Source organism: Vicugna pacos, chromosome 16 (genome assembly GCF_048564905.1).
Source record: "Vicugna pacos chromosome 16, VicPac4, whole genome shotgun sequence".
NCBI classification, from domain to species: Eukaryota; Metazoa; Chordata; class Mammalia; order Artiodactyla; family Camelidae; genus Vicugna; species Vicugna pacos.
The window spans coordinates 60487528-60511036 of record NC_133002.1 but is presented as its reverse complement, the minus strand read 5'-3'; the positions used below and the strand labels follow the sequence as shown (position 1 = coordinate 60511036).

At 56.3% G+C, this 23509-nt stretch overlaps 2 protein-coding genes across 19 annotated transcripts in view; one reads left to right on the top strand and one right to left on the bottom strand.

Moving 5' to 3' along the window:
- RBFOX3 (RNA binding fox-1 homolog 3) overlaps nucleotides 1-7080 on the top strand; it is a 78949-nt gene extending 71869 nt beyond the window's left edge. For all 3 annotated transcript variants that reach the window (XM_072939753.1, XM_072939754.1, XM_072939752.1), the window contains one exon: nucleotides 867-7080. In XM_072939753.1, coding sequence (XP_072795854.1) covers nucleotides 867-869 — 3 coding nt within the window. In that variant the 3' untranslated portion in view covers nucleotides 870-7080. The remainder of the gene's footprint in view (nucleotides 1-866) is intronic.
- On the bottom strand, nucleotides 5193-15950 carry ENGASE (endo-beta-N-acetylglucosaminidase). Of its 16 annotated transcripts, none has more exons than XM_072939749.1 (16): nucleotides 13066-13199; nucleotides 12861-12918; nucleotides 12335-12399; nucleotides 11984-12185; nucleotides 10873-11021; nucleotides 10166-10323; nucleotides 9504-9652; nucleotides 9007-9172; nucleotides 7989-8092; nucleotides 7554-7662; nucleotides 7190-7380; nucleotides 6892-7011; nucleotides 6663-6811; nucleotides 6202-6310; nucleotides 5824-5938; nucleotides 5193-5640 (listed from the first exon to the last, which is right to left on the bottom strand). In XM_072939749.1, exons 4-16 carry the CDS (start codon nucleotides 12007-12009, stop codon nucleotides 5221-5223), a joined length of 1965 nt encoding a protein of 654 aa, XP_072795850.1. In that variant the 5' UTR covers nucleotides 12010-12185; nucleotides 12335-12399; nucleotides 12861-12918; nucleotides 13066-13199; the 3' UTR covers nucleotides 5193-5220. The 16 variants fall into 16 exon arrangements, with proteins under 16 accessions (XP_072795850.1, XP_072795848.1, XP_072795852.1 ...); XM_072939747.1 differs by having other exon boundaries at nucleotides 11984-12181; XM_072939751.1 differs by having other exon boundaries at nucleotides 13012-13140.
- Between the last annotated feature and the right edge of the window lie 7559 nt (nucleotides 15951-23509).

Below are 23509 nucleotides of genomic sequence, written 5' to 3'. Positions count from 1 at the left end.
TCTGCCTCCCCTTCCCTGAGCTCGAAACGCCCTCTTATCAGGGTCCATTTGCAAAGAGGGAGCCTGAGCGAGAGAACAGGAGAGGCAATGCCTGTCCTCGGGCCTTCCTGGCAGGACAGTGCTCAGTGTCCACCTCCCGTCCTGCGAGGCTCGGGCTTAGCTCTGCCGCAGGGCTCTGGGGCCTGCAGGGAAAGCTGAGACAGCAAAGGAGCTTCTGGAAGAGTCCACCCAGACAGGCCAGGGCCCTGCCACGTGCACCCACCACCTCCGTTACAGGAAAAGGTGGCACAGGCTGAGGAGGCCCTTGTCTCCTTCGCGCCAGAGTGAGGCTTCCAGGGACAGATGGCCACCTAGAGGGTGTGGGTCCCCACCAGCCCCCACACAATCGTCCACCCGCTCTGCCGGCCCGTGGGCTCCTTACTGGTGGAGTGGACAGGTTACGCCCAGGGTCTGGCTGGCTCTTGTCCACTGCCCAGGGCACCTGCTAAGCTGCCTCATTCCAAGCCCCCAATACCGTCCACACCCTACGCCCCAACCTCTGTCCTCGTCCCACCCAAAGCAGCCAGGCCCTGCCCACCGAGCTCTTAGATCCCGCAGCTGCATCCGGCAGCCGGGCTCACTGTGGTTTCTGTACTCCTCCCGCCACTTCTGCCTCAACAGGCCATGCTCTGTCTGCCCTGGAGGCCTGAGACCCGCAGTGAATTCACTTATGCAAGATGAGGGGGCTGCTGAGATCTGGGAGTGGGGCCAGTTTTGGGGGGGTACCTGCCCAGCACCCTGGGGGTCCCGGGTCCCACTGCCCCCATGGCACACTTGGCCATTGCTTCTGTCAAACTGCAAGTCCTGCCTTTCTGTTTCTGTTGTAGTGAAAGCTTCCGCCGTTTCCTTCTCGGACCGTGAAGGGCAAAAACAAAAAAACACAAAAAAATCACAAAACAAAAAAACAAAACAAAAAAAGATGTTCAGATCCAAGCAACAAAACCACCAACCAAACCGAGAAGCATCTACCACGTCCGAGTCCGCGAGCCCGTGAGCTGTCGCACCGCAGCCCGCAGCCAGCGAGGGAGCAGGTCCACGGCCCTCGGCCTCCCGCGGCGCTGGCAGGAGGGGGCGGGAGCGGAGGGCCTCCGTTTTCTACCGTGTCTTCCTTCCGGCCCCTCTCCGCGGCAGTGTGGGGCCCAGTGGGCTGTGTGGAGGTGGTGGCGAGCGGCCACAGGCCTGAGCGGAAGAGTGGCCAGTGGACTTGACCTTGGTTGCCAGTGGAGGGACTGCTGGGCTGGGCTGGCAGGCGCGGGGAGGGGGACAGCTTTTCATCCCGGGGCTTCAGCCATGCCTGTGACCCCGTGTCTCGTGCTCCGGGCCCCAGCTACCCCTCCTGCCGCACAGCCAGCACAGCCAGCACCGTGTCCTGCATACCCGAGGAGGAGTCTGCAGCCTCTGGATGCCATCTGGCCAGCAGCTCAGGGGGCTGACCCCAACGCCAAGGGCTGATGTGTTTCCAGAACTGTGGGGCACCCAGGCCCCCTCGTTCCACGCTAGGGGACTTCCGGCGGCCCAGCCAGGCTCAGCTCCTCGCACCTAAGAGCCTAAGAGCGTGGGCAGGTCGGGGTCTTGGGGCCCACGACTTGCTCTGACTGGTTTCCTGTTCCCTTTCTGGTAGAGGCCCTGGGCCTGGTCCAGGGGAGGGAAGGCTGGCCTCACGCTGCAGAGCCTGGTCCTGCGGGGGAGAAGAGGGACAGGACCAGCTGGCGCCTGGCTGCATGGCGAGGCTGGGGTCACGGTGCTATGGGTCGGGACGGCTATGGGTCAGAGTAGGGAGAGCGAGGGGTGGGGGCAGGCCTGGGTGGTCCGCAGACCCCTCCCCTGCTCCCGGGTTAGGTCCTGAGGTGGTGGGGGCAGCAGACCGTAGGCAGCGGGGAAGAGCCCCTGGCCAGGCAGGGAGAGCTGGAGGGGGGGAAGCAGCCAAAATAAATTAATTAATTAATAACAAAAGATGTAGGCTCCCAACATGGCTCCACTGTCTCATGAAACTTAAAAAAAAAAATACACCTCACTTTATATTCAGCATCAGCTCCTGAAGCTACTGGGATGAGTCTCCTTTTCTATTCCGGGTGTACATAGCCCCGCCCTGCCTCCGGCTTCGTCCTCTGTACAGCCCCCTTCCCCCCTGGCCCGCCCTCGGCCGCTCCGGACCCTTTTCTTGCAGCAGCTCCGCCCCTGCCCCGCGCCCTCCCGCCCCTCCCACCCCAGGACTGCAGCCAGGCCCCAGGCTTCCTTTCTTACCATTCTGTATGCTTCCAAGGTGTGACCATCCAAATCAACAGTATTATTATTATTAAGATTATTAATAAAGATTTCTTTCTTCAAACCAGGACAACTCTTTTTGATTTGCCAGCTCCGAGGGACAGAGGGTGGAGGGCACGGGACGCCCAGTGGGGTTGGGCCAAGGACAGGCAACTTCTCCCAGGAATCCAGGGGGGAGTCGGAAGGCCCTTCTAGGAGAGATTCCAGAGCCCCTGGCCTCTCCTCCGGACTTTCGTCTCCCCTCACCCCGACCCAGGAGTCTGGAGGCAGGGCTCGCGCCTGCTCCCCGCGACCTCACCCTGTCTACCTGCGGGGAAGGTCTGCGAAGTTACTGGCAGAAGGGCTCCCCCTGCCCCGGCTGCTGAGTGGTGGCTGCTCCGCACGTGCGCCGGGAGGGGCCTGACCGCACGCCGCCCCCAGCCCCGAGCCGCGGGGCAGGCACCCGAATGCCAGGGCGCCCGGCCGGCCGTTTGTCGCGAGGAACAGCGCTGCCTGAAGGTACGTCCACTGCTCCAGCCCCGGGTGAGTCCCCCGCCCTGGAGGGGTCGGGTAGGGGAGAGTGGCCGCCATCCTCGACCCCCCAGAAGAGGAGGGAGAGCTGGGAAGGGCAGCAGCAGAATCCGAACCGGGAGCTTGAGAGCCTTGGGCTGGGGCTGCGGGTAGGGGGTAGGGGGGCGGGTTCCACACGCCTCACGGAGAGGTGCGTTCTTCATTTTTCACAGCGTCGGATAATTTATTTCAGAGCGATTACACACACCAGAGGGGCACAGGCTTAAATGCCGACATACTAATTTTCCTGCCTACGAGCCTTTCTGTCGGCGGGACTGGGGACGCTGCTCTCGGGGAGCTGGGTCTGCGATCCCGCGCACGCCACGCTCTGCTAAACCCCTTCCTTCTAATCGCTTGCTCACCAGACTGTGAGAAAATAATTGCCACTATAAATTTTCCCTCCTTCTCTGCATAAAATATTCAGAGAACCAGCACTTAAAAAAAAAGTCCCCTGAAGTCAGAGCAGCAGGCATTACAGCTGCGCTGCCCCTGCCGGACTCCCACCTCTGGAGACTCGGGCGGTGGGGGCGCCAGGAGCCCCCACCCCAGTTCAAAGTGGGAGAGGCTCAGAGCATTCCAGAGGACCTCGGGAGAGCGGTTCCCCGTGGCAGCGGCTCATGCTGGAGGCCCCCGACCCCAACAGTCCCCTGATGACTCACAGGGAGACCCGGATGGGGGGCAGTGCTGGGACACCTGTGCGGTCAGACAGCGCGGTGTCCTCCTGTCCTGCAGGAGCTACCTCCCCCCACCTCGCCCCTGGGCAAACCTGGTCCCGTCCTGGGACTGAGCTAGGCCACACGTGTGGGACATGAAGAGTAAAACATTCCAAAATTAGGAAAGACGTGGAACGTGCGTTCCTGCCTCGAGCTGTGAAAGGGGCACGTAGGCACCTGGGAAGCAGGGCAGGTGGAGACCGAGGCAAACGCGGGCCCCGGAAGGAGACTCCCTCTGTCCCACCCCCTTCCAATTCCTCTCCGAATTCCGAGGACCAGGACTGAGGCGGTGCGGCTGCACTGCCGCCTGGCGGCCTCTCGCCTCACTGCAGCGTAAAATCAAGTCCTCTGGCCCCCAGCTGGTACAGGCCAGCCCTTGGGTGTGACCTCCAGCTGGGACGTCACGCCAGTGTCCTGGCCCTTGGTGCCTGTCCACGTCTCGGAGCACGGGGAGGACAAGAGGATCGAGAAGGCAACCCCTATCGTTGGCCTATGAGGTCTTGGGGAGAGACCTCAAACATGAGGTGCTGACAGCCTTTGTCAAAGGGTCACAGCAGAGCCTGCTCAGGCCTGCAGAGGGGAGGGGAGCAGGGTTACCCAAAGTTGCAGGGTCGAGAGATGCTCCCCGCCCTGCCAGGAAGCCATCACAGTGGCCAAGGCGTTAATGGTGGCGGGGGGGGGGCGGTCTCTGTAGCTGGAGAACAGGAGCTGTGCGGCTGGAGGGGCCCGGCTCCCTTACCCCCATCCTCCCGGTGCAGAGCCACTGGGCAGCCTCAGCTCAGGCAGAAGAAAGGAGGGCCACTGTCCCTGCAACGTGATGCTCCAGGCTAACCGGGCTAACACTTGCTCAGGGGAGCTGCTGAGTGGGAGGGCGAGAGGGAGGGAGCGGCCCAGAGCGCCCGCAGGGCCGAGGGCTGCTGGGTGCAGTGGGAGGGCCTTCCTAGGCCCTGTCCAGGGCCCCTGCTGCCTCAGCTGGGACAGCCTTGCTCCTGCCTACGACCCGGAAGAGATGAAGCAGGACACAGGGCTGATGGGAACGCCCCAGTGGCTCTGGCTCAGGGCGACAGTAAACTGGGAAAGCCAGGACATGAGGTGGTCTGGCCCACATGCCCACCCCGTACAGGGTAGGGTGTGACCTGGCACAGCCTGGCCCTGAGTTCCCACTCCTGGGGAAGAGGGCTCCCCAGGCACCCCCCCGTACCTGTGGGGCCACTGTTCCTGCACCCCCACCCCAACTCTGTGCCCCCTTCGGGGCCCCTGTATCTCAGTGCCCCCCTGGGAACTGTCTAGGGCCTGCTCCAAGACCCTCCTGGCACAGTTAGGCTTGTTCCTAATTGCTCCACCTGCGGGAACGAAGGGTCACTGTTTCAGCATAAGCATGTCTCACCCTATTAGGAGGTACCCTTTATGGAATTTTCTAGACTAAACTTCCCCAAATCTTTTCACTTGTACCTGGAAACTGTATACTACGGAGAGGGATTAGACAAAAGGAGGGGGGTCCGTCAACCCAGTAAACAGACTGCTTGGTTGTCCTATCACCACGCCCCAGGAGCAGCACAGCCCCAGCTCTGGGGCCCAGCTCTCCCACACTCCGCGTGGGGCCCGGCGCTAGGAAGCCTCAGCCTGGAGGTGGAGACGGTGCTTTAATGTTGGCTCACGTGCGGGGCATGGAGTAGAGCATGGCTGCCCTGCCCCACTCGGCCCGCGGCACCAGAAACCCCTCCTTGGGGACAGGCTCTACCAGGAACTCCACCCGGCCGTCCCGGCCTGGCCCTGCAGGTGCCACTGCCAAGTCCACGATCCGATACCGGTTGATAAAAGCCAGGCCCAAGAACGTGGGCTTCTCTGGCTCTGAAAGGCCCCTGCCCGGAGAGCCCCCTCCTGTCCCTCGGCAGCAGTGGACCCGGAAGCAGCGGACGTGGGGGAGGAGGTAGGACCAGTGCAGAGTACAGCTCAGCCGGAGCCCAGCAGGGCGGCCCTCGCCCTCGGAGGCGGCGGCCTGCCAGCGCACGTGGGAGATGGTCACGGCCTGCACTTGGGGCAGCGGGGCCAGCAGGCTGTTGGCATCCACCACCTGGCGGGAGACAGAAGTCTCAGCACCACCCAGAGGCCCAAGGAGCTTGAAGGGCTCCGGGCCCTGCCACTTCCCACTCGCCGGCACCTCTGGGCCACAGGAGGGAGCTGGTGGGTGCCCCGCCTCGTCTGCATGGGACAGACACACCAGCCCGGCCCCAGCCAGGTCCCTGGGACACCATACCTGGATCTCTCCAAGGCGACAGGTGAAGTTCTCCTCCTCCTGGCTGCCTGGAGGCCGCGAGAAACTGACGAAGAGGTCCTGCAGGAGGCAGCCCCGCAGACTGACCTCATAGCAGCTGGGAGAGGCAGACAGAGGCCAGTCACGAGGAGCCTCAGCTCGGCACCTTCAGGCTGGCTGCTCACAGAGGCCCCGAGCCAGGGGGTGGTCCTCCCCTCAGTGGACTCTGTGGTCAGTGGCCCTTCTAGTGAGCATCTGGGGCTTGTGCTATTCAGCTGTCTGAAACCTGGGGGTCAGCCCAAGGCCCCTCCATCCCTCAATCCCCCCACCACAGTGTGGCCGTGCCCTGCTGGGGACTCCACAGGAAGGAGAGGGACTCACCGCTGGACCCAGCCCCCGCTGAGCTGCTGGCCACAGCGGCCCACCCATCTGGCCAGCTTGGTCGGGGGCACCCGGAGGGGTCGGGGACTGTGCCTTGAGCTCGTTTCTGCTGGGGAAAGAGACACGGGACTTAAACAAGGAAAATGCGAAGGAAATCGCACTGAGCAGGGAGTTCGGGGGGCCAGCAAGACTCCCTGGTGGCCTGATAGGCCGAGGCCTCGGGGACGGATGCCCAGGACTGGCTCTCCCCGTCTTCGCGAACATCCTCCCTGTCAGGGCACAGCTGGCGGGAAACCTGCCGCAGGAGCACATGTCCAACCCCACGCCGCCGGGCCGCAGCCCAGAGGTTCTGGCTGAGAGAGGAACCTCCCAGTCCCGGCCTGGACCACAGGGGCACCGCCAACCCCAGCTCCCCACACATTCTGTGAATCTTGTAGACTCCTCCAACCGCATCACCTCACCGTTCAGCATCATGATGCCTCCAACGTGACAGCTGCCTGCATCGCCTGTGGTGAGCTCCAAAGCCACCCCCACAGCTGAGGGCCCTTCTAGCTTGTACACCAGAGACAGGAAGATCTTGGGCGGCACTGGGACCTGCAGGGAGAATAACCTGGAGGAGGAAGGTCCCCAATGAGAAGCTGCGGGGACACTGCCGAGAAGAAGGAGATGTGCCAGATCACGTCCGCCAACCTCTCTCCAGGAACAGGGAGGGGAGCGGGCTGCTCAGTGAGGACGACCTCAGATCTGCAGGATGAGAATGCTTGGAGGGTGCCTGCACAGCCGCATGCAGAAAGCTGGCTCTCCTGGACACTTCGAAATGGCAAAGAGGGTAAATAAACTGTGTGTTGCATGTTCTTCATAAAAGAAAACAAAATCCCAGCTCTGTCCTCATTCTAGCCGCTGTTGCCCACCTACCCAGTTGAGCAACCGACATGGATGGTAGGAGAAGCTGAGGGGCCCCACGTCTCGGCCCCACTCATTCACCTACCTCACAGCCACGTTTCCAACCTTGGGCGGAATCACCCCCCGGATCAGCAGAGAGCTGCCCCCGTTCCAGGCATCCGCCAGGCAGCAGTGCGTCTTCACCCAGCCCCGTCCGTCCCCTTCCAGCCTGTGCTCTCCAAACAGGGGCTGGATCTCCTGGGCGTTCGGGTGGTACCAGGGCCCCACGGCCTCCTCCTGGAGGAAGAGGCAGAAGTGGAAGGAGGGCTGGGGGCAGACAGAGCTTCCATCCCTGAGGCCCCTCCCACCTGTCCCAGGTGAGCCCCAAAGATGCGGCGAGAAGGCAGCCCCTTCACCAAGATTCAGCACATCAAGGAAACCCCGGGCCCCCCAGCGCGGGAACCACATACCTGGCCATAGCAGACTCTTCGAGTCCCCATGCCCAGGCAGAAGGAAGTGACAAAGGGTAAGGAGCAGATGCTATGCGTGGGCAGATAGCGTTCCAGCAAACTCCAGAACCTGCAGAGAAATGCAAGGGTGCAGCAGCTCAGGTCCACGGGGCACCTCAAACTCGGTCTCATGACTCAAGCTTTCCCGCATCCTCTCCCAAGTGACCACAGCTCTCCCACTGCAAGTCTGCAGGAAGGGGTCCCTCAGGGTCCCCAGCCTTCATCTTCCCTGAGTGACTGGTCTCCAGGACCCCCAGGAGCAGCCCAGGTGGCTGAGCCCCTCACCCTCCCTGCCTTAACCACCCTTAACTCCGGGGGTGGGGGAAACAAGGCCAGTAGCAGGGGAAATCACCTAAGACCCTCCCTGCCATTGGCCCCGGGACGTGCAGGACTCACTTGTCCTGGTTCTGGAAGAAATCCGCCTTCTCCAAACACTCATACACCCAGCCAGGCGCAAACAGAGCCGCGGAGAACCCGTGCTTCCGGATCAGCTCCAGGGACTAGGGAGACAACAGTCAGGGAGGTGCCCCGCCCCAGCAACCAGGGCACATTGAGGCCCAGCCGGCGTCCATGCGCGGACAGCTGGCCTGGGGCTGGGGGGATGGCTGAGGGGAGTGCTGCCTCGAAAGAGGAGGCGGGGCCCCAGCTCCGCGCGGGGCTTCTAGGGCTCACCCCTGCAGTTCCGCGGCCGACCAGAAGAGGGCGCCAGGCGCGGAGGCCACTGTCAGCGGGGGCAGGGGTGTACACGTGGGGGCCCACGGGCTACACTTCTCACTGCACCGCGCATTATACTATCAGATTCAGAGGGGGCAGAGAGAATCTTCAGTTACTGGATTAATTTATTCATTTAAAGCTTAATTAATGAGTTGAGAACGTCCCAGTGGCACCAGGGAAGGGCAGGATTGACAGCCTCGGGACAGGCTGCTTCCCTGTTTATCTCACACCAGGCGCAGCAGCCCCCCGCAACCCCCTCTTCTCTTTTCTCACTGCCAACACGCCTTGCCTTGCCAGGGAAACCTCACTAATTATCAAGCCAGCAGTTCCCCAAACTGCCGTGGTCACCTCAGTCCTGAGCCCTGAGTCAACTCTGCGCGACGGTTTGAAATGCTAGCTCAGTGTCCTTCCTCCAAAAGGAAGTAAAGCTGCAGAGGACCAGAGGACACCAGCGGTGGGGACAGGCACTTTGTCCATGAACACCTGGGTGGAAGTTTCACCATCTGACTGCAGGGATAGGCTGGAGTTAGGATTTAGGGCACAGCTTGTTTCTGGTGCCTGATTTTCCACTCGGGGAGAATCACGGCTGTCTCTTTCTCTTGAGGGGCAGCAGGGAATGAAAGGTCTCCAAGAAAACCAGGCCCCCCGGGGACATGCAGGCCACTGCCACCACCTCCCGGCCTCCAAGGCCACCACCCACCTTGTCCGTGTCGAACCGGCCCCCAACGACGCTCCCCCGGGCGAACACGTCCACACCCACGTACACATCGGCCAGGCGCTCCCCCGCCTGCCCCAGCATCCGCTCCAGATGCTCCTCCCGCCAGTTATAGTTGGTGAAGAAGCCGTCGCAGGAATCGAAGAAGACCCTGGGGGCGGCAAGGGCCGGCATGAAGCCCAGTCCATCTCCACCTTCTCCCCAAACACTTGCATCTACTCAGCTCTCGGATTGCAGGCTGCCTCCAGGACCGGGTGGAGTCTGCTCCCAAGGAGCAGGGACTCGGCCCACAGACTGCAGCTCAGAACCCCGGGCACAGCAGGGCTGACAAGGTGCTAGTTCCGTCTGGTGGGGGTCAAGGATCAGATGGCTGCGCCTTCTCCCTCATTTCACCCGAGGCAGCGGTGTCCACGAGGCCTCCAGGAGGCAGAGGGAGCTCCCGCCCCTGCCCCGGGGCCCCGGCTGCCCTCCCTCAGGCTCACCTGTTCTGCTGGTTTAGCTCATCCTGCCATCTGAGCTGCCCACTGCTCACCACGCTGTCATACCAGAGCACCAGGCCCCTCGGGACCTGCTGGTGCAGCCGGGCGGTCAGGTACCGGAGGAAATGGGGCAGGTTTCCCACGGCGGCCAGCTGGAGAGAGGGGCAGTGACAGACCCTCTGTGAGGCCCAGAGAGGCCTGTTGTGAGATGTGCCTGGCACAGGACATACAGGACACTTAACCCCAAGGCAAACAGGTCCACCAAAAAGCCATGGTCCTGGAAGCCCCTCAACCCCACAGGCTCCGGCAGAGGGTCCAGCCAGATGCGCAACTTCCCTTCCTTTCTGAAGCAGGAAGGACATGGACACAGCAATTGGGAAAAGATAAAACGTGAAGGGGAGGGAGGAAACCACACATGCAGCCCAAGCAAAGCAGAGGTGGAGGAGGAGGAGAGTATCGCCTCGGAGGAGCCGGAGAAGCAAGGCTCAGCTGGAGAACATCCGTCTCCCTGTGGAGGAACGGAGATGCCGGAGCCAGCGCTCACTGACGATCAGGAAGTGCGATCGTGATGGGGGACAGCCTGGGGAAGCTGAGGGGCGCGGTGGAGGGTCACCAGGCGGCCCCCGGGCCAGGCGGGACGGGTGCAGGGAGAAGGGCGTGCTCACACTCAGGGAGTTCTCAATGTTGATCAGCCAGCCATCGAATCGGAAAAACTGGGCCATCAGGACCAGCTGGTCTGCCACTGCCTGGTGCGAGCGCGCATCCCCAGCCAGGAAGGCCTCGCACAGCTGCTCCCCTTTTTTCCACTCGGTGATGAAAGTCCCTGTGGGACGGGACAGGAGAGCAACGAGTCAGGCTGGGGGATCGCGTCCCCTCCGACCCAGCAGTTTCCGAGGTGCATTCCTGCACCAGCAGCTTCAGCACCACCTGCAAACCGGTTAGATATTCGAATTTCCAGTGTCCCCTGATATCAAGCGAATCAGATGCCATGGGGGAAGGGCCCCGAAATCAGTGTCAAAGGGATAAACAGTCTGGATGCAGGAGAAAGCTGGAGAAGTGGGCTCTTCCCAGGGGGTGACCGCCTACGGCCGGCATCCAGCCCCCACCGCTTTCTGTAAAAAGTTTTACTAGATCACAGCCAGTTGTTTGTCTGTTGTCTGTGGCCGCCCCTGTCTCACTGGCAGTTCCGATAGTGATCCAGGGGCCTGGAATGTGGAAAATGTTTACTATCTGGTCCTTTCCAGAACAAGTTTGCCTTTGCCTGTCCTAACCCATCAAGGCAGGTAAGGAGCTCTACCCATGAAGCAGCAGCCAAAGCCCGGCAGGTGTGCCAATGAGTCTGGCTAACCGGAGGCGAGTCCTCGGCGCTCACCTAGCATGCAGACCCCATGCCTGTGGGCAGCATTGGTCCAGCTGACTGGGGGGATGGTGACCGTGTGATGGCTGAAGTACACAAAGATGTCGATGTACTGCCAGTGGTAGAAGGAGTACGGGGTCTGTGCAGCTGAGCCCTGAATAAACCTGGGCAAGGAGAGAGGACCAGGTGAGAACCCAGCAAACAGAACACAGACACAGCCACCTGAAAGTAGAGAGGGCAACCGAGAGTGATGTTTCTCTTCAGTACCGTCTAGTTGACACTACCTGCAAGCGGGCTAGCGACTAGGGGGAGAAGTAGGACCAAGCCACAGCCTGGAGGTCAAGAGGGTTCATCTTAAGGGAAACGTTTTCCCCAGGCCGTGTGGTATCTGCCCTCGGAACCCATGGACTGAGCGTGTTTAGCCTCAACAAACAGAGGAATGCAGGACAGAAGGAAAGAGGTGGGGAAGGGCTCACGCAGAGCTCCGAGTGCCTGGGGTCCTGCTCTGTTCTGAGGTCAGCAGTCTCTCCAGGACACGTCCTGTGCGTGTAAGGTTGGGGCTGACAAACACATGTGCTGGACCCTAGGGTTCATCCCCTCACTATCTCTGTCCCTTGATGGCCGGCTCTGACTCGAGCCGTCCCATCACCGCGTCCAAGATTGTTTCATAGACGCTTAAGATCTCTAAGTTGAGCCCACGGCAACTGGAGGAAATGCTCCTGGCTAGGGTGGGAGAGGGTGGAACAACTCCAGAGCCCTGGGGCCAAGATGGAATCAGAGCTCGAGTGAGGAAGATGAAGAAAAGAAATCAGCTCTTCTGAAGAACCGAGTTTCCAGGCCCGGCAGTCTGAAGGGGGTCCCTGCTGTAGTGCCCCCACCAGCCTAAGATTTCAAGTCTTAGGCAAGCCCCCAAAGTCAAACAATTTCAGAGCTGAAAGAGGCATAAACTGTCGCCTAATCCAGCCCCCTCTTCTTACAGATGAAATACTGAGGCCAGGCTTCCTCTCCCAGTTGGTGGCAGTCTGGCCTGGTAGCCCGTCTCCTGACTCCCCATCCCGTGCTCTGCCACGTGGCATCCTCCCACCCCACTTCCTCCCACCAGGAGATGCCCTCGCAATGTGCTCACTTGTCATCCAGGTACCCGCCCATCATGTCGTGACATATCAAGGTCCGGGGCCTCCCGCTGCTCAGAGGAGGCTGACGACACTCAGGGGGCCCCAAGGCCACGTTAAAGCCTTCCTCCACGTCAGGTGTCCACGCCAAGAGTTCCTCCAGGGAAGACAAGTAAAAGCTGATGGGCTTAGTGGTGTCCTTGTCATAATATCTGTCTGGTCAGAGGAGGGAAACAGTGAGGAATCAGTGGAAATCATGGGATTCATAACAGAGTTTGAGATGGGATGCAGGGTAGTAGGGGAAGCCCTGCGCCCAAGCCCCCAGAGTGAAAACGGAGACTGTTCAGAGCCTGCATCCTTCTCACCTGGCAACGGGTCGGGAGTAAAACTGACCACTTCTCGAAAGACTGCTTCTTGATCCTCTTCAATTCTGAGCAAGGAGGGAGTTAAAATTTTCTTTTTAATAAAAGGGCAAAGAAAAAGAACACTTAGAAGCAAATGGACCAGGCCCCATGTGTCATGGAGAGGGAGATGTTCTCTCACTTACATTTTTTTAATACAAACTATGGAAACGTACCTTTGCTCCTTCTGTTCCCTCAAACTGAACACCCTTCTCTTCATTCTCCTACTGAAATCATTATTCTCCCTAAAGACCCAGTTTAGGTGTTCCCTGCGCCAGGCACCACGCCTTTCCTGCCCAGTGTGAGCACGAATAAAGCTAATTACACCCGCTGGCCTCCACTGAGTAATTACAGGTGCCACGCTAGGATCCTCTGCGCAGACCCACGGCCAGGGGAGGTGGGCATGATCGACCCATTTCGCAGATGAGGACGCCGGGGCTTCCCGCACGCGGGGCCAGGATTCCCGGGCCCGCTGCTTCTGGGGTCGCACCGCGGTACCGGATCCGGTCCGTGTCTGCTGCTATGCGGTGCGGTAAGGCGGGCAGGACCTGCGGCGGACAGGGGACGTGAGGGCCGGAGACCACTGTCCTGCGCCCTGATCGCCCAGCGTGCGCCTCCCGGGGCCTGGACCGGGCGCTCACCGACTCCCGCGGCTGGACGGGGCCGCCGATTCGCCCGCCCGGCCTCCCGCCCACCTTCTCCGCGGCCGCCGCCTGCCCGGCCGCCGCTCCCGCTGCTCCTCCAGGGTCGCCGATGCCCGCAGCCGCCGATCCCGCCGCCGCGCCGCCGTCCGGGTCACTGGCCCCGCGGCCTCCATGACGCTGCAGCGCTCGCGTGGCCCGGCGGCCCGGCGGCCCGGCTACTGGCCAATCGCAGGCTGGGGCCCGCCCCCACCGCCGCCCGGCGGCCAATAGGGACTGCGGGGTGCGGCTGCCCCGCCCCTGCCAGATCCCGGCTGAACTCCCGGTTAGCGCTCTGACCTGGCGCCCTGGCCACCCAACCTTTGTAGCTGAGGGCCTGGGGGCGGGCCCTCGTGGAGGGGCGGGGCGGGGCGGGGTCTGAGCGCCGAGCTCCAGGAGACCCGTTTGTGCGAGTCCTCCCCCAGCCTCGCCAGCCTCCTTTTCAGATGAGCGATCTCCCTAAGGTCACAAAGTAACTGTAGTAGTGATCCCTGAACTCAGCTCGTCTAACCCCTATTCAGAGACAGTTTTCAGAAGTAGGTGAAATCATAGTTCTCATTCAGGTATAAATGTGGACAAGTGTTAAAGACTTTGCTCTACTTGCTCATCAGAGAAGGAACCAGACCACTGTTACAACCAGTTCAAAAGAGAATCAGAAAATTGATCAGGAATGTTGAAAAGAGGATGTGAAAAGAGGCAGAATGAGTTCTTCCGCGGCGGGGTTGGGGGCGGGTAAAATCACTGAACCTCTTGGACAAGCTTGCACCTTGTGAAAGAACCGATAAAAGGCTAGAATCAGATTAAGAGGTACAAACTACTTTGTATAAAATAAATAAGCTACAAGGGCACATTGTACAACCCAGGGAATACAGCCAATATTTTGTAATAACATAAAAGGGATATAACCTTTAAAAGTTGTGCATCACCGTGCTGTACACCTGAGACTTACCTAATACTGTACATCGGTTCTACCTCAACTTAAAAAAAGGTAGACCCAGATAACCGCAAGGAAGTGCAGTGTGTAAACAACAGAGTTTCCACTGAAGCACACATTTTTGTCTTCACCCCCAAGTCTGCAGGGCCCCCAAGCACACAACCCAGAGATGTCAATTCCCCCGCATCTTGAGCCCAGAGGGGTTCCCAGTGGGTATGAAGAGAAGGGCCTGGGAGGCTGGACGCGAGGCCGGGCCCCACAGGGCTGCTTGGGCCAGCCTGGGGTTCTCCTCTCCCAGCCCGCAACACCCCTTTGTGCGGCTGGGAGTGCCCTGCGGCCCAAGCCAAGCTTCTTTATTGTTGCTGCAGACTTTGAACTTTATGAGGCCCCAAGCTTCCATAAACCCTGAGAGTGGGGAAGATGTCTAGGCTGTGGAATATGGATCCCAGCCATGCTGCTCGGAGGGCAGGCCACTCAGGGACAGGAGACAGCGATCCACAGGGAGAACGGAGACGGCAAAGCCCCGGGATGTCTGCTGTGAGCAGGGGGAACAGGGTCACAAGCCACTCTGGCTGTGCCCCGATGAGCATGGAAGATGCGGGGTCTGCATGTAACCAGGTGTTCCCTAGGGCTTACCTGCAGCTTAGCAGTAAAAATAAACTGTCAGAACTAAAACATACTTCTTAGAGATTCTTTAAATGGATCCTGGGGAAAGCTGAGTCTCTGGGGAAAAAAATACGCCTGGGCCTCCCTTCTCTGCTCCTCTCCGCTGCATTGGCTTCTGGTCATGTGGGAGAAGGGGCGGTGTGCAGGGCAGTTTAAGTCACTGTGCACCCCCCACCCAGGGCAGCTAAGAGTCGGGTCTGTGGCCTCCGCCTAGGCCTCTGCTTTGCTGCCTGCCCTGCAGACCCCTGTGGCTCCTGGTCTCAAGATCTCTGTCCTGGACCAGAACGAGCCTGCATGGCCTCATATTTGCCTTAAGCTCACATTGGTCCCCGCTGGGGCTCCAGAACTCTCCAAAGCCTGGCAAGGCCCCATAAAACCCTCACCTTGTATGGTTTCGAGATAAAGTCCAGAACACCCAATTCAATTTGGATCCCAGATAAACAGCAAGTGGAAACGGACATGCTTACACAGAAAAAGTATTTCTCATTTATCTGAAATTCAAAATGAACTGGCATCCTGAGCTGGCTAAATCTGCCAGCCCCACCTGTGAATCTGCGTTGCAGACTTGCCGCAGAGCCACCTTGAGCTGCTCCGGGGCCCGGCCAACACCTCCTGGCTCTGTCCGCACCAGCACAGGAAGCGGGTTGGCTCGGGGCAGCAGAACCCAGAGACCTCCCCTACCTGACCAACTGTGCCACCAGCTTGGTGCTGTGGGTGGCCTCTTGTGTCCTGCACTGGCCACCGCATCTGCCCCTCAGCCAGGCTCACCCCTACCTGCTTTGCTTCCTCCACCCTCTCCCTTCCGGCCTCCACAATGTCCTGGCACCGGAAGCTAGAACCAGGTGAGTGGACATCATCTGCTCCACAGGCTTGGTAATATGCTGAAGGGTGTGACAGCAACTAATTGTCCCCGATGTCCCTTCCTCCCAGGATGGCTGTCCTCTTGCTCTCTGTATCCCCCCTGCTCGACCAGTGCCTGCTTCACCTCCACCCTGCTTACCTCACTTACCTTCCTACAAACTTGCCCCAGACCCCAGCTTAGTGATTCAGTAACCTTTAGATCAGAATACCTGTGCCTTGATAGCTTATCAAAGGGGTGGTGCGGGGTGTGACCGACTCCTGGTTTCCCTGGTAACTGATGAGCCCACCTGATGTCAGTTTCACCTGTAACTGGTAACCGCCCCTCCTGCCCGGGAGCCAAGGCCGCCGCCATGTCCTGGACCTTGCTTCAGACGTGTAAGCTGTAAACCGCTGATGTTTCTGTCTCTGACTCCGGGCACTTTCTTGGGTCTGGAGCTGGGTGAGCACAAGGCTTGTAGGTTTGCACGGTGCAGCCCAGTGTGCTCCCTTTTATAGAGTTCTCCTAGGTGCTCAGCAAAGGCTTACCAAATGGAAGAAGGCTGGGGCTGGCCTGTGACTCCAGCGGCCCGCCTCACCTTCACACCCACGTGAGGCTGTGCCCAGGCACCTGGTCAAATATCCTGCAGGAGGAATAATGAACCCCTCCCAGCACACAGCCTGCCTGCCTGTGCACCTGCCCCCATCACCCCACACCCCGCGACAGTCAGAAGGCAGACCTGGGACGCCTGCCCTTGCCGGACCTCTGTGTTGTTCTAATTGCACAGGTGCCTCCTTTATTTTTCTCCTTCTAAAAATTTAAAGCGCTGCAGATGAAATGAATGTTCCTTTTAACCCACCCCTTCTTGGTTTCCTTGCCTCCCCTGTCCTCCAGAGACCCCTCAGTATTCCACCAACTACATGGGTTCGGCCTGCATCCTTCCAGGTGTCCCAGAGACTTTTGCACACAGATGTGTGTCTGGAACTGTATGATGTTGTTTGTGCTTTATGTATTGTTTATCAAAGCACACCATACAAGGTATCTTACCATTGCGTTTTATAAAAATGGTGTCATGTTCTACACATCGTTCGGGGTCTTGCTTTTTTCCCTCAGCAGTATTTCTGAAATCAAGCCGCCTTGACTTAAATAGCTCTCATTTGTTCGTTTTGACTGTAATTTAATAGACTCTCATGTTGACCCATCAGTCTATCTAGCTGTCGGTGGGCATTTAAATACGAAACATTCGTTTGCTATGATCTTTTGAATGTTAAAATGAACAACTTTGTATAGACCTTTTGGAGCATACGTATGTTTTGTTTTGTGCATTTTGTTCTTTTTCAGATAAAACAGGATTAGAGTTGCTAATAGTAACAGCACGCACATCTTTGGTTTTAAGTCACTAGCAAGCTGCCACCCGGAGGGGCTCCGCCACCGACAACCTGCCCAGCGAGGGGTAAGTTCAGGTTACCCACTGACACTGTCAAACTCCAAGGCTTTTGCTTACCTGGCGTTCGCCCGTAGGGATCTCGCTGTTGTCTGAAATGGAAGCTTTAGCGGTGTTAGTGTTGGCCGGCCGTTTGGAAGTGAATTATTTCTTCCGTGTCAGTCCTGTTGGGGGTCTCGACCTGTTTCTACTGCGGTATCTTTCTTCCTGGTGTGTAAGAGTCATGCATATTCTGCACATGAGCATTTTGCCTCCTATATATGTAAATGGAACAGATGTTTGTCCACTTGAACTCTGTTAAGATTCCTTGTCTTTTAGATTTCCGTACGGTTAGATTTATTAACATCACCCTTTACGGCTTCGCTGTTTTCTTCTGTTTGGGAAGGCTGTCCCGACTTCAAGGTCACGAAGATGCTGCCCAGCATTTTTAGTTAATAATTACCAAGTTTAGTTGTTTTTTGTGTCTACAACTTCCAGATGCCTTTTGAGGGCAGTCTTTAATATTTCAGCTTCCTTTTGGGTCATTGACCTATTCAGATTTTTCTCTTTCTTCCTGGGCCAATTTTATGCTACTAAAGTGTTTTCTTATGAAAGTGTCCATTTCATCAAGTTTTTCAAATGTGGGGTATTAAGTCGTTTCTGATCATATTTTTAAATCTCCTGGTTATGCTCTTTAATTCTGATGTTGTTTATTTTGTGTCTTTCTTTTTTTTCCTGATGCTTTTTTTTTTCCCCGAAGGCCTATTCTATCGGCGCTTTCCAGACACAAGCTCTTCATTTCATTCTGTTGTTTTGTTTGCGTTGTCTCACTCATCTCTGCTTTCATTTTCTTTCCTGTTATTTTCTTTGGATGTATTTTTGTTGCTCTTCTTCTGGCTTCAAAAGTGGGCAGCGTGGTTCACTTATTTCTAAATCTTTCTTGTTTTTGTATGAGTGCAGCTGAGGGGATCTATTTCCCTCTGAGACTGACTCCCCTGCAGCCCACAAATTTTCATATGCCACAGCTTTCACTTCCAGAACGTTCTAAACCCTTCGTGATTTCTGTTAGTTCCTCACTCACTCATCCAAAACAATCCTTAATTTTGTTGCAGTAGAATTCATCAGACTTTTCTGTTATGATTAGTCCTTTGGTGTCTTTTTCAAAATGTGATTCCCTGCCCCAGCCTCATGGGGTTATGGACTACTCTGTCCTCTGTTGTGTTCTAGAGGCTTTTTGTTCTGCCTTTCCCCTTCAGATCTACAGGCCACCGGGAATTATTCTTGTTTATAGTGTGAGGAAAGAGGCCAAGTTTTATTGTATTTTATTATTTTTTTTAACTGAAGTATAGTTGATTGACAATGTTGTGTTAGTTTCAGGTGCACAGCAAAGTGATTCAGCTCTATATACATATAAACTCTTTTTCAGATTCTTTTCCATTACAGGTTATTACAAGGTATAGTTCCCTGTGCTGTACAGCAGTTTATCTGTTTTATACATGCGGCTTATTTTTTATCATAGAGACCCTCAGTCACTCATGATTTCTGGAAAGACTGTCCTTTGCTCCATGCTGTGAAGTGCTCCTTTCTGGAAAAATCAGGTGTCCACGCCTGCTTGAGTCTGTTTTGGGCTCTGTGATGGTGTGATTTATAATAAGAAATGTATATTTGCTCCTCATTTCTGTCGGAGAGCTCCTAAAACCCTTGGAATTTCCTAAGTGCTAAGAGCCATAAAGTTGTCTTTTGTTATTGGTAACAAGTTCCTTTCAACCACATCAGAGTTTGTGGTAATGAGGTAACTTTGGGAAAGACCCTGAGGATGGAGGCTGGTTGCCAGGGAACCAACCTTGATGAGAGAGTTGGCACCTTCACATACACACCCTTACCTCCGGGGAGGGGAGGGGAACTGCGGACTGGATCAGTCACCGATGGCCAATCAGCGTAATGAAGCCTCCTTAAAACACTCTGATCTGTAGACTGTGGCGAGCTTCCGGCCTGATGAACTCCTGGAGGTGCGAGGAGGGTGGCCCACTCCCCAGGGAGCGGGGAAGCGCCCAGCCCCTTTCCTGTTGCCCTGTGTCCCTCTTCCATCTGGCCGTGCCTGAGTTATAACCTTGTAGAATTACAAATCTCCTGAATTTCCCGTCCTGCCTTGGCGTCTGCTCCTCAGAGGGCAGGAACCAACATACCGCCCATAGATTCAGAGTTTATTTTTTTCGTGATGTTTTATAGTTCCCTCTGTAGAGGGCCTACACACCTTCTGTTAGACTTACCCCGTGGTAAGTGACATATTGTAAGTGGCGTGTCTGGTGGATTGGATATGGCTGCAAATTCTTTTTAGCTCCTCCCAACAAGGGGCAGAGTCTGCTACCCCTCCCTCTGGGCTGGGCTGCGGGCTGGGGCGCGGCCCACGTGGCTGCGGTGTGACCTCCGAGCCTAGGTCTCTGTGTTTCCATCTTCTTGTCTCTCCTTGCTCCCTTCTGGCATTTTCTGACGTACCTCTGCCTCGCGGATTTCCACCTTCGGTTCTGTGTGACGTGCTGGGACCCTCCTCCACCGGGTTCTTCGTCTCACCTGCTTCAACTTCCGCTTCCAGAGTCTCCACCTGGTTCTTTGTGATTCTTACTGGTTTCAAGTCCTTGGCCACAATCCTCAGTCTCGCCTTTTGTCTCCTCAAGTGTAGCAAGCACGGTTATTTAGCTGTGTGGCTGTGGTCTTCCTGCGGTGAGCGCTTTCCCGTGGGTGCGCGGGTAACACGGGCTTGCTGGGCATTATTTAGGCGGTGGGATCTCCCGCTGAACGGACAACCGACTGCGCGACCGTCTCCCCTGAGCAGCTGGAACGTTTGCTCTATCTTTTAGACAGGGATGTGTTCAAATTTTCCAGAGGGTGAAGACTGCTAATCTTATTTGTGACAATCTCTAAAGTGGAAATGCCTTGTCCTCGCCTGGCCGTCTGCATCAAGGAAAGGGCTCTGCTCCATTTGGGCCTGGGAGGAGCCGGTTACCAGGTCCAGTTGAGGTTGGGGCATTTGAGGTCACCGTGCCTTTCCAACCCCTACTCCAGCTGTGTGGGGACTTCAGAGAGGAAGGCATGGGCCTTCGTTAGCTGTTCCTTCTGGAATGCTTCCCCAGGCACCAGAGTCAGCCTCCTGTGTTTGCGTGATCTCATCCATCAGTTGATTCCAAAATGTTTGTTCAGTAATGCATAATGCTCTTGGAAGCTCTCACCCTGACACTCCCATCCCACCTCACTGGACCCTGGACCCCTAGCCCCATGCTAGGTCCAGCCCGGAGGAATGAGCTTGGCGCTGCAGGTTACACCTCTGGCACTGCACGTCTTCCCAGACCTCAACAGAGAAGGGCAAGGCGTTCTTGTGGGGTGTTTGTGTGTGTTTTGTTTGTTTTCTGTAACTACTTTATGGAGATATAACTTATGTACTAGTCAATTCATCCATTTAAAGTGTACAATTCAGCTGTTTGTAGTATGTGCACAGTTGCACAACCACGACTGCTATCGATGTTAGAACATCAACATCACTCCAAAAAGAAATTTCATACCTGTTAGCAGTCACACCCCATTCGCCCACCTCCAGCCCCTGGAAACCTCTAACCTACTTTCTGTCTCTATGGATTTGCCTCTTCAGGACATTTCACATGAATGGAATCATACAACAGGTGGTCTTGCATGCCTGGCTTCTTACGCTGAGCATAGTGTTTTTGAAGTTTATCCCTGTGGTAGCCTGTATTAGTGCCTCGTTCCTTTTCATTGCTGCATACTGTTCCGTTGAATGGATATGCCACATTTTATTTATCTGTTCATCAGCTGATGGGCATTTGGATTGTTTCCACTTTTTTTGTTTATTGTGAATAATGCTGCTATGAACATTCATCCCCAAGTTTTTGTGTCAATAAATATTTTCATTGCTTTTGGGTATATACCTAGAAGTGGGACTGTGAGGTTGTTTGTAGCACTGTGTTTAACGTTTTGAGGAAGCGCCAGACCATTTTCCAAAGCAGCTGCACCATTTCACATTCCTGCCAGTGATGTGTGAGAGCTCCAGTTTCCCCACATTCCTGCCAACACTCGCCATTCTGATTACAGCCGTCCTGCTGGTTGTGAAGTTGTAACTCACCGAGGTGTGGACTCACGTTTTCCTGGTGACTAATGATGCTGAGCATCTTTTCCTGTGCTTACTGGTCACTGGTGTATCCTCTTTGGAGAAATGTTTATTGAGACCCTTTGCCCGTTTTTCACTGGGTTATTTGTCTTTTTATTATTGGGTTACAAGAGTTCTTTATATATTCCAGATACAAGTCCCTTGTCAGATACACAATTTGCAGATATTTTCTCCCATTCTGTGTTGTTTTTTCATTTTCTTAACAGTGTCCTTTGATGCACAGAATTTTACATTTTGTTGACGTCCGGTCTGTCTGTCTTTCCTTTAGTTACTTGTGTGTTGATGGTGTCATATGTTAAAGGCTATTGCCTCATACGAGGTCATGGTGATTCACACCTAGGTTGTTTTTCTCCCCAAGAATTTTATACTTTTAGCTCTCACATTTAGATCTTTGGTCCACTTGGGGTTACTTTTTAGGTATGGCGTGCGGTAGGGAGCCAACTCTACTGTTTTGCATATGGAAGCATCTTGTTTTATTTATGTTCTGTAACCCTCTGGTTTCTCATAATTTGGGCAAGAAAGCGTCATTTTTTTTCAGTTCCTACAGCCCAGTAAAGCTAGCTTGCCATCACGCCATTGCGTTCCCATCGTGAAGCCCACAGAAAATTACCCTTGAGCGGTGCGTGTACACACACACACACTCTCTCTCTCTCTCTCTCTCTCTCTCTCTCTCTCTCTCTCTCCCCCAACCCAACCCCACAGAATTGGGAGCGCCCTCCTCACTGCTCCCACCCTGGCTACAAAGACTCCTGAAAGCCCTCGCATAAGCAGTTCTTTCCTCTGGCTGAGTCATCAGCCGTTTCTAAGTCCTTTTGCTAAAACACTAATATTTGTATTGTGACCTAGTTTATCAGATCTTTTCCAGGCTGGTTAGCCAGCTCCTGAGTAGCTGGGGTCAGGACCCGGGGAAAGGAGCCTATGCCGAGTAAACGGCTCGGGGAGGGGATCTGGTGGAGCAAATAACTAGGTGCCACACGTGCTGCTCTTCTGAGAAGGTTGGCATCTGAGTCACACTGCAGTAAAATCCTCTAGAAGAAAAGCACCATATGTTATATGTCATCATGCCCCCAGCAGCCAACACATGGGCCAGCATAAAGCAGGGGCAGGGAACAAATTTGGAGAAGGAATCAGTGGAGGGGAAATGCCAGCAGGGAGGGAGTGGAGAGTTGGGGGCAGGAGAGACTGAGTGTGGAAGAGCTTAAAGAGTAAGGGACATCAAGAGGGGCATTGGGTGGGCTCCAGTGCAGAGGCTGCCTCCTCTCCCGTGTTGGCTTGGCCAACAATGGGACAAGTGTTGCGCGCTCCATGTGACTGTCCCCAGAGAGAGGGCGGTGGGCCCCTGGATGAAGCTGATTCATTCTTTCCATGCACCTCTGGGAAATGCACTCAGCCCCTGCTCCCAGCTGCATCCTCTGCCCAGTGGCCTCAGCCCCGTGGAGGTGGAGCCTGCTCTTTGTCCTGCAGAGAACAGGATTGTGGTGCCTGCCTGCTCCGGTCTGGCCCCAGCCCAGGGCTGAGCATGACCGCACGGGCTCACCCCAGGACCAGGCAAAGGAAGGACAGTGGCTGTTTGCCAGCCTGCTGGGACCAGCCAGACCAAGGCAGTGTCTGCTGGCAATCTGATAAGGGCCCTGGCCACTAACTCAGTTGGCAAACGATGGAGAGCAGAAATATCTGCTCTTCGCCACTCGCATAAAGGGGGCAGTTGGTGGGTGTGTTCAAGCCTGCAGGTCGCTGTAGTGGGTTGGATGGTGTCCTTCCAAAAGATAAGTCCAAGTCCTGACCCCTGGTACTTGTGAATGTGACCTTATTTGGAAATATGGTCTTTGCAGATGTCATGCAGTCAAGGATCTCGAGAGGAGACCATCCTGGGTTGAGGGTGGGCCCAAATTTCAATGATTGGGAAAAAAGGGAGGGGGAGGTTTAAGAGACACGGGAAAGGAGGTCACGTAGAGACAGAGAGAGGCAGGGATTGGAATGATGCAGACACCTGGGGCCACCAGAAGCCGGAAGAAGCGAGGAAGCCTCCTCCCCTATAGGGCATCCAATGGGGCCGTGTCCGGCTGAGCCTGTAAGATGTGTTCCTGTGAGGAATGAGGCAGTTCAGGGCCCAGCCGGTGCCCGCCAGGTACCGATGTCCCCAGGTCCCAAGCTGAGGGCTCCCAGGCCTCCGACAGGCAGTAGGAGATAGAAAGGAGGAGGATCTTGTTCATTGACCAAACTAATGAGGCCACGATGTTGAAACCCACAGTTTCAAGTTTAATGTTTTCTGAAAGAGCATTGGGACAGCACAAAGCAGCAGGTGGGCGCCCTGCTCACCAGCAGGCCCACGGAAACATGGGTTTTAAAGTCTGACCAGCAGAAGTCCTTCAGAGGGGGGACGTGGGGACCCCAGACCCCACAGCCAGGCCCAGGGAGGAC